The 13,863-nt window shown below is 41.2% G+C and overlaps 1 protein-coding gene across 1 annotated transcript; it reads left to right on the forward strand.

Annotated features, from left to right (window-relative positions):
* Window positions 1–2,534: 2,534 nt before the first annotated feature.
* gatd3 (glutamine amidotransferase class 1 domain containing 3) lies at window positions 2,535–10,825 on the forward strand. Its single transcript, XM_014165644.2, has 6 exons — window positions 2,535–2,741; window positions 5,731–5,783; window positions 6,143–6,376; window positions 6,548–6,640; window positions 8,677–8,833; window positions 9,975–10,825. Exons 1-6 carry the CDS (start codon window positions 2,628–2,630, stop codon window positions 10,101–10,103), a joined length of 780 nt encoding a protein of 259 aa, XP_014021119.1. The 5' UTR covers window positions 2,535–2,627; the 3' UTR covers window positions 10,104–10,825.
* Window positions 10,826–13,863: the final 3,038 nt, after the last annotated feature.

A 13,863-nucleotide genomic window follows, 5' to 3' on the forward strand; every position in this document is an offset into this window, starting at 1 on the left:
GTACTTCCTGTTTTGAGTGTCTGCTTGTAAACAGGAAGCAGGAGTACAGAGTCATGATCTGATTTACCGAATGGGGGACGAGGGAGGGCCTTGTATGCTTGCTTGTAGGTAGAATAACAGTGGTCTAGGACCTTATCACCCCTAGTGGCGTTGGAGACGTGTTGATGTAAATTGGGCATCAAGTGTTGTAATGACGTGGAATTACATTTGCAGGCAACTAGAAAAGAAAAGCTGACTTTTTTCTTGCAAGTTTTCTTGCTTGTTTATAGCCTCGCACAGTTCGTTAAGTGCCAGCTTGTTATTTTTCTTGTCCTTAAGTGGAATGTCTACTACGTTCATGATAACAGCTTAAAACTCCCTTGGGAGGTAGAATTGACCGTCAGGTAATACAGGATGGGTGAAAAATGTATTGATGGATCTGATGTTAAAAAGTTTTTGTCGGTTATAAGAAATTATAGCGGATACATTTAGTGAAAATACAAGTAAAAATAAATGCCAAAAGTATCACAAAATAGCAAAGTTGGGTCGGAGCTTGCAAAACGGCGGTTGTACAGTATGGCGCCATGCTTCACCATATTTCGTTTATGTCGAGCGGACCTGATACGATACCTAGTCGAATAACTTTTTAAAACATTACAGTAATTATCGCCAATAAACTATTTGAAATATCTTCCAGGTCACATGTACTGTACATTTATGTGAAACCAAATATATTTTTTTACCTTCAGGTTACTAATAAAAGGTCATGTTGACACAGACACAAAACCTATTGTTGTATTTTCATGACATGATAGCTAAAATAATTCTGTCAAATAAGTATTTCACTGCATGACCTTGCTGAAACATGCCATGCCAGCTGTCACATTTGCTGGGCACTGTCACTAGCGTCATGACAGCAACACTAGCTGGATGCTATCCACATTAAGACTTCCGGTTTCGGGATTCTGCCTTCAAAATAAAAGTTTTCCGATAAAACCATGGAGAATGCTAGAGGCCTCTAGTGGCCAAAGGGGCGTCTTAGCATGGGCAGCGTCATTGAGGGCTTCCACCACTTTAATGAAGCCACCTGGGTGGGACTTCCAACTTAATTGGCTGATCCCTCTTGGTGACCCTGTTGCAGTCATGTCCAACCGGGTCATCAGGAGAAATCAGCCAATCGGTAAGAAGAAAATTGACTACTTCAAAATGGAGATTACCTCAATGGTGCTACCCATGCTGTCACAGAGGCTATAATGGCACAGAGTCCTCTATCTCTATTGGTAAAACGCTATGCGTATGATACGAAATCAATCTTTTTTGCAGCTTTGCATAATGCATAATGTTACAAATTATGTAAATATATACAGTACCAGTCAAAAGTTTAGACACACCTACTCATTCCAGGGTTTTTCTTTATTTGTACTATTTTCTACATTGTAGAATACTAGTGAAGACATCAAAACTATGAAGCAACACATATAGAATCATGTAGTAACCAAAAAAGTGTTAAACAAATCAAAATATATTTTATATTAGAGATTCTTCAAAGTAGCCACCCTTTGTCTTGATGACAGGTTTGCACACTCTTGGCATTTTGACAAACGGTTGGAGCTTAAGGAAATGAATGTCAAGAACATAATAATAGCCTACAATAAAAAAAATATATATATATTATTATTGTATAATTCTTGTTTATTTACTGGTACTATTGTTCAAGGATGCAATTTTGAAATGTGATGTTTAAGAAATGTCACTGTATTTTTTTATGTGCTGCATTGTACAGGAAAAACAATTGATTGTGTGTCCATAAAACCAGGTTCCAGTCCCCTCACTACGGTCCCAAAACATATGAGTGAATAAGAAGCTAAGTCATAGCAAGTGTTGCTGGACTTTTACTGTCGTCAAATAGGTTGTATGGGCACCTGGACAATATACGGTACAAATTTAGCACTGTAGAGAGAACCTTACTACCTGTCTCAGCTAAAGTGGGTGGGAAATGCTCAGTAGGGTCTCTACTATCCAAATATGATTTGTTTTTGAGGGGGACTGTGTCGTACATATCCAGCAACACTTCATTCTCCACCCCCTCCATAGCCCCCAATGCAATACAGTGTACATGGGATACTTATCGAACTGTAGAGAGAGAACTGAGACCCTACTGAATATTTCACTCCTACCAGGCACGCCAATTTTAAGCTGTTTGACCACAGTAAAACACCAGCAACAAAGCTCCATTAAATAAATAAATAAAATATATATATATATTCTACAGACCATACTGAGTACTCCCCACCCCACTTTTACAGAATCATTGTTTCTCTATAAGCCAATATGTAATGCATATATAGTAATTTGGGTGCATTTATTTGACCTTGGAACGTGTTTTAAAATCCACAATTAATGCAAATTTCAGTTAAATATGAACAAATGAGTCATTGTTAATGTTTAGACAATTATTTTCCATACATCATGAATAAAACCAGGTAATATTACGTGAGAGACTGTTATTTTTTAACGTTTCCGAAATTCCGTTACCCGGAAGTACTATTTTATTTTCGCTGTCGAGACGCTGATGCCACCGTCCGGCATCTTGTGCGCGTTTAATCAAGGGGTCCCTGTCTGGTTTGTGTTGAACTCTGTAGTCGACAATGTTTGCTTTAAGATCACTAGCATTTAAATCGGTTCCGTTCCTAGGGAAATCACAGTTGGTAAACTCGGGGCTTCACACGAGTGCGAGTTGGAGCGGTGCGAAAGTTGCAGTTGTAAGTAAAGCTGGATCAGATATAGTGTGTCGAGTAGTGGGCTAGCTAAATGATTCATGTGTGCCAAGTCACTTCTGACCAGTTGAATGTAATATCGGAAATCCCTAGTTGAGAATCACTCAACTCCTCTCTCTTTATATTGAGGTGTTGTTGAGTTTTGATAAATGGTCACACGATTTGTTTTAAGCAACATTGAGTCAACCAGTCGCTTGCAGCTTTTTAGCAACGCTAGTATTTACACACCAAGGTTGCTAGGAATTAACTTGCAAAGCCAGACATTAAATACAATGTCATTTCAATTCACACTGCCGATTCTTCTTCTTCGATGTGGTTTAAAAGGCAGTTGTCATCCAATAAATGTTGCATTAACTGCCACCTACTAGACTGGGGTATAACTCTTATACTTTGCATAATTAAACAACATTTAAAAGAAATACCATACTCCACTACTTAAATATATTTAGTCCTACTTCATGCCAACAGCCTGAAAGGATGGGACACCACCACTTAACACACCCTGTAACTCTTCTGATGTCATGTCTCTCACACCCAAATACCTCTCTGCAGCTGCCACCACAACCTCTATGTCCATAACATCTAACTGTTCTGTCCCTGCAGTACAGTTGATAACCGTTACTATAAATGCCCAAAATCTAATCTTACTGAAACATATATCACTTGTTGGTTTGTCCCTCTGTACTGATACAGATCTACTACTCACACCACTCCTCTCAGTATCCCTTCCTCTTGACCCATCTTCCTCTACTATCTTCACTGTCTCAGCATATAACAACTTCTGCACTACTCTAACCCTGAAAACCTCAACCTGCCTCTCTCTCACGGGACGTTTCTGATCCCCAGACCCATGAGCACCCCTACAATTAACACTACTTTCCCAATGCTACACATTCCTTTGTCTTATGCCCTTCTGCACATTTCTCACACCTAGGAACCTTCCTCCTACACACTGCTGCCACTTGCCCATAAGCTTGACACCTGTACCAACGTAATGTAGTCGGCACAAAAGCTTGTACAGGATAACTTATATCCTAACATCACTTTGTCGGGGAAAGACTCAACATCAAAACTCCAAAAGAACAGACAATGAATTTCTGTTTTACCACTCGCGCCACCCCGTCTGCGTCGCGCCACCCCGTCTGCATCGCGCCACCCCGTCTGCGTCGCACCAAAAAATGAGCATCATAAACACTGTGAATCTTTCCCTTCAGTTGGTCAGCTTTCACATTTACCGCTTACCCAGTTATCACTCCTTTCAATGGCACCCTTTTCTTGAGAGCGAAACAATTCACATTTCTTCCCCCCATTGTGTTTAATACCTGCTCCCTCTGACCAGCAGAAACACAAACAATTATCACAAGACCACTTCTGGTTACCCTCACCGATTCCACAGCACCCAACTCTGTTTTCACCCACCCTGAAACCACAAATGGATCAGCCAAAAGGCAAGGGTCCACTTTTTCCAAAAACTTCACTCCTACTGTCACAGACTGTTCTTCATCCTGACCCTTGGTTACAAGCCTCGGGCTATGAGATATTCACCTACCACCTCCGATACTTCTCCCTCATTCACTTCCGTTTCTCTTCCTGTCTTTAACTCAGTCTGCTTACATGTTCTACCATTCTTCTTTAACAAACCATCTCCCTTTTTTCCGACTCAATCTCACCCTCTTCCTCCCTCTCGTTTAGACCTCCTCTGCCTCCTTTTTCCCTCCATTCCTCCTCCGTATTCCAAGTATAACTCTACTTATGATAATACTGCACTTCTCCTGACATACTTCTTGTCTTGTCAAGGGACGCCGTTTTAACCGGCTGTCACAATCTCCATACAATCAGCACGAACCCCTCGGGATGTCCACCCTGCCGATTGTCCGTAAGGGTTGGTCCTTATGCAGAGGAAACATTTACAACAACAAAAACCATCTAGTAGAACATAAACTGACTTTCCAAACTTCCTCTCAGCTTACCTCATGTCAAAATAAGTCCTGCAAGTGCACCATGCCTGCATTAAAAAAAAAAGGCAAGAACTTGTGGGGGACTTTTATTTTGACATGAGGTACACAGAGCGGAATTGACCATGCTGACGAACTGCACACCCACGTTTGGAAATTCTGTTAAATTAGACATTACATGAATGTACTTTTTTACATTTTTATTCCCCCTACATAAGAACCAAGCCTACAGTCAATCGACAGAGTAAGTTGAAACTGAATGTTATTTAACTTCTGGCTTCAGGCGGACTATTCCGTTTTTTTGCAAGCTAGTGCAGACTCGGTCCTCTGGACCCCAAGAGGCACATTTAGGTTTCTGCCCTAGCAACACACAGCTGATTCAAATAACCAACTCTTCATCAAGCAGCTGTCGATAGGCCGCCTTGAAAAATGATCAATTCTGAAAATCCTTACCTGTGCCTATGTTTGTCCTCTACAACTGCGATTCATACTTTAAATAAAAACTTTTATAGAATAAAATCGACTTTTTCCTCATTGTGTTAATCAACTGGAGACGTAGCGGCCTGTATATGATAAACGTTTTTATTAAAAGAATGGATTTCAGCACCCCGTGGAAGAACTGCAGTTGTACAGGACAAACATAGGTACAGGTAAGCATTTTCAGAATTTACAACAGCTCTGGCAGACGTTCCTGCAGTCAGTATGCCAGTTGCACGCTCCCTCAAAAAAACGTAAAACATCTGTGGCATTGTGTTGTGTGACAAACTGCACATTTTAGATTGGCCTTTTATTGTCCCCATAATGGGGAAATGTCTGGGATCTTTTTATTTCAGCTCATGAAACATGGGACCAACACTTTACATGTTGCGTTTTATATTTTTGTTCAGTATAGGTTTGTTGTTGGAGTTGATCTAGTTTTGTTCTTGGGAGTTGATCTAGTTTGGCATTCATTTGCCATAAGATAATCAATAATTTCTTATGAATTGAACTTGGCATATTAATATAAGTCATGCTAACAGGTGCTGTCTGGCTGTGGTGTGTATGACGGAACAGAAATCCATGAAGCATCAGCGTGAGTAGGCCTATTTCCATTCTATTCCAAGCCTGTCTTACACTATACAACATGCTATTTACTTGCTTGACAAGTTGGCTAAACCATACACTGAATACATTTTAAAATTATTATACTATTTTTTTTTTTTAATTGAACCTTTATTTAACTAGGCAAGTCAGTTAAGAACAAATTCCTATTTACAATGACGGCCTACACTGGCCAAACCCGGACGATGCTGGGCCAATTGTGTGCCGCTCTATTCATGCACCAGTCGCCTGTGAGAAGTGGACCAGCAGAAGGTGGCATCTAACCTGATTCACACGGTGAACAAGAGGTGATACATCATTCTCACTGATGTGTGTGTGTGTGTGAGACAGGATTCTGGTGCACCTGAGCAGGGGCGGGGCCGAGGTCCAGATGTACGCCCCTGACGTGTCCCAGATGCATGTAATCGACCACGGGAAGGGAGTGCCAGCTGAGAACGAGTCCAGGAACGTCTTATCAGAGTCTGCACGCATCGCTAGGGGCAACATCACAGATCTCGTCAAACTCAGCGTCAGCGACCATGACGCCATCATCTTCCCAGGGGGCTTTGGGGCGGCAAAAAACCTGTAGGTGGAAAAGCGTTGTCATACCACATTGTTAAAAAAAAAAACGTTAATTCATATCATTCATGTTAAGTATACCTGCTGTACAAACACTTTGATCTTCTGCATGGGCATCTCAATGTTTCTCTCTCTGTCCCTCTCAGCCGGATCTGTTTTGCTTGTTTTGTGTGGCAGGTCGACTTTTGCCGTGGACGGTCCAGACTGCAAGATCAACGCAGATGTGGAGCGTGTCCTGAAGGACTTTCATAAGGCAGGCAAACCTATCGGGTCAGTGCTGTCGTCGTGTGTAATAGTGTGCTTGTTGGGGATTGATCTCGGTTAACCAGAACAAAAATATTGTGTAATCTGGTCAGATGCTTGATTATATTTACGTAGTCTGTCCAAGAGCAACTGGCCAAGAACGACTGGCCAAGAGCGACTAGGGATTGAGTGCCCCTTGTAATGAATACATTTAGGGTGTATCTCAATATTTTTAAAGTGGTTTCATATTCTTGTATCATTTTCTTCCATTCACACTCATTTGAAGTTAAACAGTGTTGGAAAGCAATCAGATGGATGCCTGTACCAGGGATTTGCTTTCACATGCCCACATCTTTCACGACATCAGGATAGATTAAGGAAAGGAATGAAAGGCGTTTTAGAAAACGTACATCTACTATCAGTTTGTGATCTAGGTTAAGATGAGAGGATTCTTATATCAGTTTGTGATCTAGGTTAGGACGAGAGGATCCTACTATCAGTTTGTGATCTAGGTTAGGACGAGAGGATTCTACTATCAGTTTGTGATCTAGGTTAAGTCGAGAGGATCCTACTATCAGTTTGATCTAGGTTAAGACGAGAGGATTCTACTATCAGTTTGTGATCTAGGTTAAGACGAGAGGATTCTACTATCAGTTTGTGATCTAGGTTAAGGAGAGGATTCTACTATCAGCTTGTGATCTAGGTTAAGACGAGAGGATTCTACTATCAGCTTGTGCTCTAGGTTAAGACGAGAGGATTCTACTATCAGTTTGTGATCTAGGTTAAGACGAGAGGATCCTACTATCAGTTTGATCTAGGTTAAGACGAGAGGATTCTACTATCAGTTTGTGATCTAGGTTAAGACGAGAGGATTCTACTATCAGTTTGTGATCTAGGTTAAGACGAGAGGATTCTACTATCAGCTTGTGATCTAGGTTAAGACGAGAGGATTCTACTATCAGTTTGTGATCTAGGTTAAGACGAGAGGATTCTACTATCAGCTTGTGATCTAGGTTAAGACGAGAGGATTCTACTATCAGCTTGTGATCTAGGTTAAGACGAGAGGATTCTACTATCAGTTTGTGATCTAGGTTAAGACGAGAGGATCCTACTATCAGTTTGATCTAGGTTAAGACGAGAGGATTCTACTATCAGCTTGTGATCTAGGTTAAGACGAGAGGATTCTACTATCAGCTTGTGATCTAGGTTAAGACGAGAGGATTCTACTATCAGTTTGTGATCTAGGTTAAGGAGAGAGGATTCTACTATCAGTTTGTGATCTAGGTTAAGGCGACGATTCTAGTATCCCTAACTCGTATAAATGAGGAAGAGTTTCTTTTATTTGTGTGTTTTTTTTTACCTTTATTTTATCAGGGAGTCATACTGAGACCAAGGTTTATTTTACAGATGAGCCCTGAATTACATAAATTATAGAAAATACAAACATCAAAATATATATCCAAAATGCAAACAGACAGAAAAACACGGTCATAAAAAACCCATTGATCAGTACTTAGGTCCTCAATCAGCTTTCTGAATTGACATTTTAAAGATTGTTCCAGAAATATGGTGCAAAAAAACTAAAAGCTGAATTATCTAACTGATGAGTTACCCATCCCTGAGACCAGGTGTGGGTTAGCTTTTTGTGTCATGAATCTTGTTCTGGAGGCAGCTCTCCATAGTGTCACTAGCTAGCACAGCCACAAAGTCATACAATCTGATTTTAAACCTGACCTTAACCACACTGCTAGCCTTAACCACACTGCTAGCCTTAACCACACTGCTAGCCTTAACCACACTGCTAGCCTTAACCACACTGCTAGCCTTAACCACACTGCTAGCCTTAACCACACTGCTAGCCTTAACCACACTGCTAGCCTTAACCACCAAATGAACAAAAAGGTTAGTAATGATGTTCGGTAAAGATGGAGTTTTTGTAAAAAGTATTTATAAATTAAAACATATCAATGTATCCACCTATGTGACATCAGAGGGCCAACCTCTAAACTAAGCTGGTCACATGGAATTAGTACATTGTCCTAACCTGGCTATATTTAACCTAGGTTGTGCTGTATCTCTCCTGTGTTGGCTGCCAAGCTGCTTCCTGGGGTAGAGGTGACGGTGGGGCACGAAGAGGAGAAGGGGGGCAAGTGGCCCTATGCTGGCACTGCTGGGGCTATTAAGGCTCTGGGAGCCAAGCACATCGTCAAGGAGGTCACCATATCCTTTCACATGATGGATTATAAATACTGAACACAAATATAGACGCAACATGCAACAAATACTCTAGTTACAGTTGATATAATGAAATCGGTGAACTAAGATACATTAATTAGGCCCTAATCTATGGATTTCACATGACTGGGAATACAGATATGCATCTGTTGCTCACAGATACCTTACAAAAAGGTAGAGGCATAGATCAGAAAACCAGTCAGTATCTGGTGTGACCACCATTTGCGTCATGCAGCGCGACACATCTCCTTCGCATAGAGTTGAGGCCTGTGGAATGTTGTCCCACTCCTCTTCAATGGCTGTGCTAAGTTGCTGGATACAGGCGGCTACTTGGAACACGCTGTTGTACATGTCGATCCAGAGCATCCCACACATGCTCAATAGTGTCTGGTGAGTATGCAGGCCATGGAAGAACTGGGACATTTTCAGCTTCCAGGAATTGTGTACTGATCGTTGAGACATGGGGCCGTGCATTATCATGCTGAAACATGAGGTGATTGTGGCGGATGAATGTCACAACAATGGGCCTCAGGATCTCGTCACGGTATATCTGTGCATTAAAATTGCTACCGATAAAATGCAATTGTGTTTGTTGTCCATAGCTTATGCCTGCCCATACTGTTCACATCAGCAATTAAACACTTTACATGTTGCATTTTGGTTCAGTTTAGTACTTTTGTGGTCCTCTAACTCAGTTGGTAGATCATGGCGCTTGCAATAGTGGGTTAAACTCCCATATGTTATAAATGTATTTATATAACTAGGTAAGTCAGTTAAGAACAAGTTCTTATTTTCAATGACGGCCTAGGAACAGTGGGTTAACTGCCTTGTTCAGGGGCAGAACGACAGATTTTTACCTTGTCAGCTGGGGGATTCGATCCAGCAATCTTTCGGTTACTAGTCCAACGCTCTAACCACTAGGCTACCTGCTGCTCCAATTGTAAGTATGCTAAATACTACATGTACTACAACATTTGTCAAAGGCAATGTGAAAAGTATGTTACAAAGTTACTGCACTCAGCTGAAAGTGAAAATGTAATTTAAGCTTTGCTGTTTTGATGTGTGATTTTGGTTAGCCTCTGTATCCCTGTCGCTGTGTGTGACCCTTGACCCTGAGTGTCATCACGAGGCCCACGTAGACCAGAAGAACAAGGTGGTGACATCACCAGCCTTCATGTGTGAGACCCAGCTGCACCTGATCTTCGACGGCATTGGAGCCATGGTAACCAACGTCCTCAAACTCAGTGGAAAGTGAAAGAGCAGAACCGTTTATACCTAAACATCATAGCAAATAGCAATGTTGTCCACCACAAATCCACTTCACCACTAAACTATATCGAAGGAGTGTGCTCGTTATGTTTCATTTCTTTAGATAGTTCTATGTTGTTTTACAGCTCTCAACAAAGTATTCGTCAAAAGCTTTTGATTTTTATTAAATGGTGCCAGTATTCAGTAAAAGTAATTATTTTGTATGTTTTTGCAGGACATATAGAGAATATGAATTTATTATAATAATAAACAACTTTATTCTGCTAACTGCATACAGGTACGTTTCCCTGTTATAGGAATGGAGTTGTAGAGTTGTAATTTAGAGAAGTGCTGCTACTTCCTGTATTGTCCAGCAGAGGGCGCTAACAGGCCACTGGCCACTCGGTTCCAATGCGAATGTGTTGAGATTCCCCCTCTCTCTCTCATTCAAAGATTCAGAGCAGGTGTAAGAATTTATTATCTCTAAAATCATCTGTGTTTCCAGGCGAATAAGCTATAAATATCTCAACTGCTGAAATCAGATTAAAAAAAATAAAATTTAAAAAGCATTTCATTCAGACTTGAGAGGACTTGCGCTAAGGAAAGGCAATGTTTAGGGAATGGCTTTATTTACCTGGAGTCATGTATATTGTCATTGAACTCATGTCTGTTGAATAAAGAGATGTCAGTGAACTCATCATGTCTGTGGAATAAAGAGATGTCAGTGTACTCATGTTTTATTTATTTAACCTTTATTTAACTAGGCAAGTCAGTTAAGAACACATTCTTATTTACAATGACGGCCTACCAAAAGGCCTCTTGCTGGGATTAAAAATAAAATATAGCACAAAACACACATCACGACAAGAGAAACAACACTACTTAAAGAGAGACCTAAGACAACAACATAGCAAGGCAGCAACACATGAAAACACAGCATGGTAGCAACACAGCATGCTAGCAGCACAAAACATGGTACAAACATTTGGCACAGGCAACAGCACAAAATTCAAGAGAACAATGCAGCCACAACTGTCAGTAAGAGTGTGAATGATTGATTCTTTGAATGAACAGATTGAGATAAAACTGTCCAATTTGAGTGTTTGTTGCAGCTCGTTCCAGTCGTTAGCTGCAGCAACTGAAAAGAGGAGTGACCCAGGGATGTGTGTGCTTTGAGGACCTTTAACAGAATGTGACTGGCAGAACGGGTGTTGTATGTGGAGGATGAGGTCTGCAGTAGATATCTCAGATAGGGGGAAGTGAGGCCTAAGAGGGTTTTATAAATAAGCATCAACCAGTGGGTCTTGCGACGGGTATACAGAGATGACCAGTTTACAGAGGAGTATAGAGTGTAGTGATGTGTCCTATAAGGGGCATTGGTGGTAAATCTGATGGCTGAATGGAACATCTAGGCGCTTGAGAGCACCCTTACCTGCCGATCTATAAATGATGTCTCCGTAATCTAGCATGGATAGGATGGTCATCTGAATCAGGGTTAGTTTGGCAGCTGGGGCGATTACGATAGAGGAAACCAAGTCTAGATTTAACTTTAGCTTGCAGCTTTGATATGTGCTGAGAGAAGAATAGTGCACTGTCTAGCCACACTCCCAAGTACTTGAATGAGGTGACGACCTCAAGCTCTAAACCCTCAGAGGTAGTAATCACACTTGTGGGGAGAGTGGCATTCTTCTTACCGAACCACATTACCTTTGTTTTGGAGGTGTTCAGAACAAGGTTAAGGGTAGAGAAAGCTTGTTGGACACTAAGAAAGCTTTGTTGTAGATCATTTAACACAACATCTGGGGAGGGGCCAGCTGAGTATAAGACTGTATCATCTGCATATAAATGGATGAGAGAGCTTCCTACTGCCTGAGCTATGTTGTTGATGTAAATTGAGAAGAGCGTGGAGCCTAGGATCGAGCCTTGGGGTACTCCCTTGGTGATAGGCAGTGGCTGAGACAGCAGATTTTCTGACTTTATACACTGCACTCCTTTGAGAGGAACGTAGTTAGCAAACCAGGCCAAAGACCCCTCAGAAGCGCCAATACTCCTTAGCCGGCCTACAAGAATGGAATGGTCTACTGTATCAAAATATTTGGCCAAGTCAATAAAAATAGCAGCACAACATTGCTTAGAATCAAGGGCAATGGTGACATCATTGAGGACCTTTAAGGTTGCAGTGACACATCCATAACCTGAGCAGGAAACCAGATTGCATACCAGAGAGAATTCTATAGACATCAAGAAAGCCAGTCAGCTGATTATTGAGTTTTTACAACACTTTTGATAAACAGGGCAAAATAGAAATAGGTCTATAACAGTTAGGATCAGCTTGATCTCCCCCTTCCAATAAAGGATGAACCGTGGCTGCCTCCCAAGCAATGGGAACCTCCCCAGAAATGAGAGACAGGTTAAAAAGGTTGGAGATAGGCTTGGCAATGATAAGGGACATGGGCTGCTGTGAGTAGGAGGGTTTATTCTCCAGGTCTTTAACTGTTTTTCAGAACTTCTTGGGGTTAGACCCACAGATAGAGTACTGCTCCTTAAAGTAACTAACTTTGGCCTTCCGGATAGCCTGAGTGCACTTATTTCTAATTTGCCTGAACGAGAGCCAGTCAGCCTGAGTATGCGTGTGCCGAGCCTTTCGCCAAATGCAATTCTTGAGGTGGAGTAACTCTGCCAGATCACAGTTGAACCAGGGGCTGAACCCGTTTTTAATTCTAATTTTCTTTACTGGGGCGTGTTTGTTAACAATACCACTAAAAAAATAAAAAAAGATGGTCCAAGAGTCTTCTGATTCTATACCATTTTACAGAGGCCAGTTCATGAAGGAAGGCTTGCTCATTAAAGTTTTTTAGCAAGCGCCACCACAAATCAGGACAGGTCGTTTCACTGAGCAGCCATTACGAACACAGGCTGTAAAACAGTGATCACTATGGTCATTACAGAAAACACCAGACTGATACCTATCAGGATTATTTGTGAGGATAACATCAAGGAGAGTAGACTTTTCTGGATGTTTGGAGTCATAACTTGGTAATAATCTGAGAAAGATTTGGGGAATCCCATTGCTTTAGGACTTGGTCAAGTGGTTTAAGCATGTCCTAGTTTAGGTCACCTAGCAGGACAAATTCAGACTTAGTGTAAGGGCCAGGAGATATCTTAGGGCAGGTAGGGTACAGGCCGGGGCTGATGGAGGACGATAGCGCCCAGCAACAGTCAACAAAGAGCTATTTGAAAGTTTAATGCTTAAAACCAGCAAATCAAATTGTTTGGGGACAGACTTGGTGGAGACAACCGAGCACTGAAGGTGATCCTTGGTAATGATTGCCACTCCACCACCTTTGGAAGATCTGTCTTGCCCCAAAAAGGTTATAACCAGAAAGATTAACATCAGTATTCAAAACACTCTTCCTTAACCACGTCTCAGTAATATAGACGTGTCAGTGAACTCATCTCTGTGGAATTTGGTATTTTGTGTATTTTATTAGGATCCCCATTAGCTGTTGCAAAAGCAGAAGCTACTCTTCCTGGGGTCCACACAAAACATGAAACATAATACAGAATGACATAATACAAAACATTAGACAAGAACAGCTCAAGGACAAAACTACATACATTTAAAAAAAGGCACATGTAGCCTACATATCAATGCATACACACAAACTATCTAGGTCAAATAGCCTACATATCAATGCATACACACAAACTATCTAGGTCAAATAGCCTACATATCAATACATACACACAAACTATCTAGGTCAAAT

The sequence above is a fragment of the Salmo salar genome, chromosome ssa21, assembly GCF_905237065.1.
Source record: "Salmo salar chromosome ssa21, Ssal_v3.1, whole genome shotgun sequence".
NCBI lineage: Eukaryota > Metazoa > Chordata > Actinopteri > Salmoniformes > Salmonidae > Salmo > Salmo salar.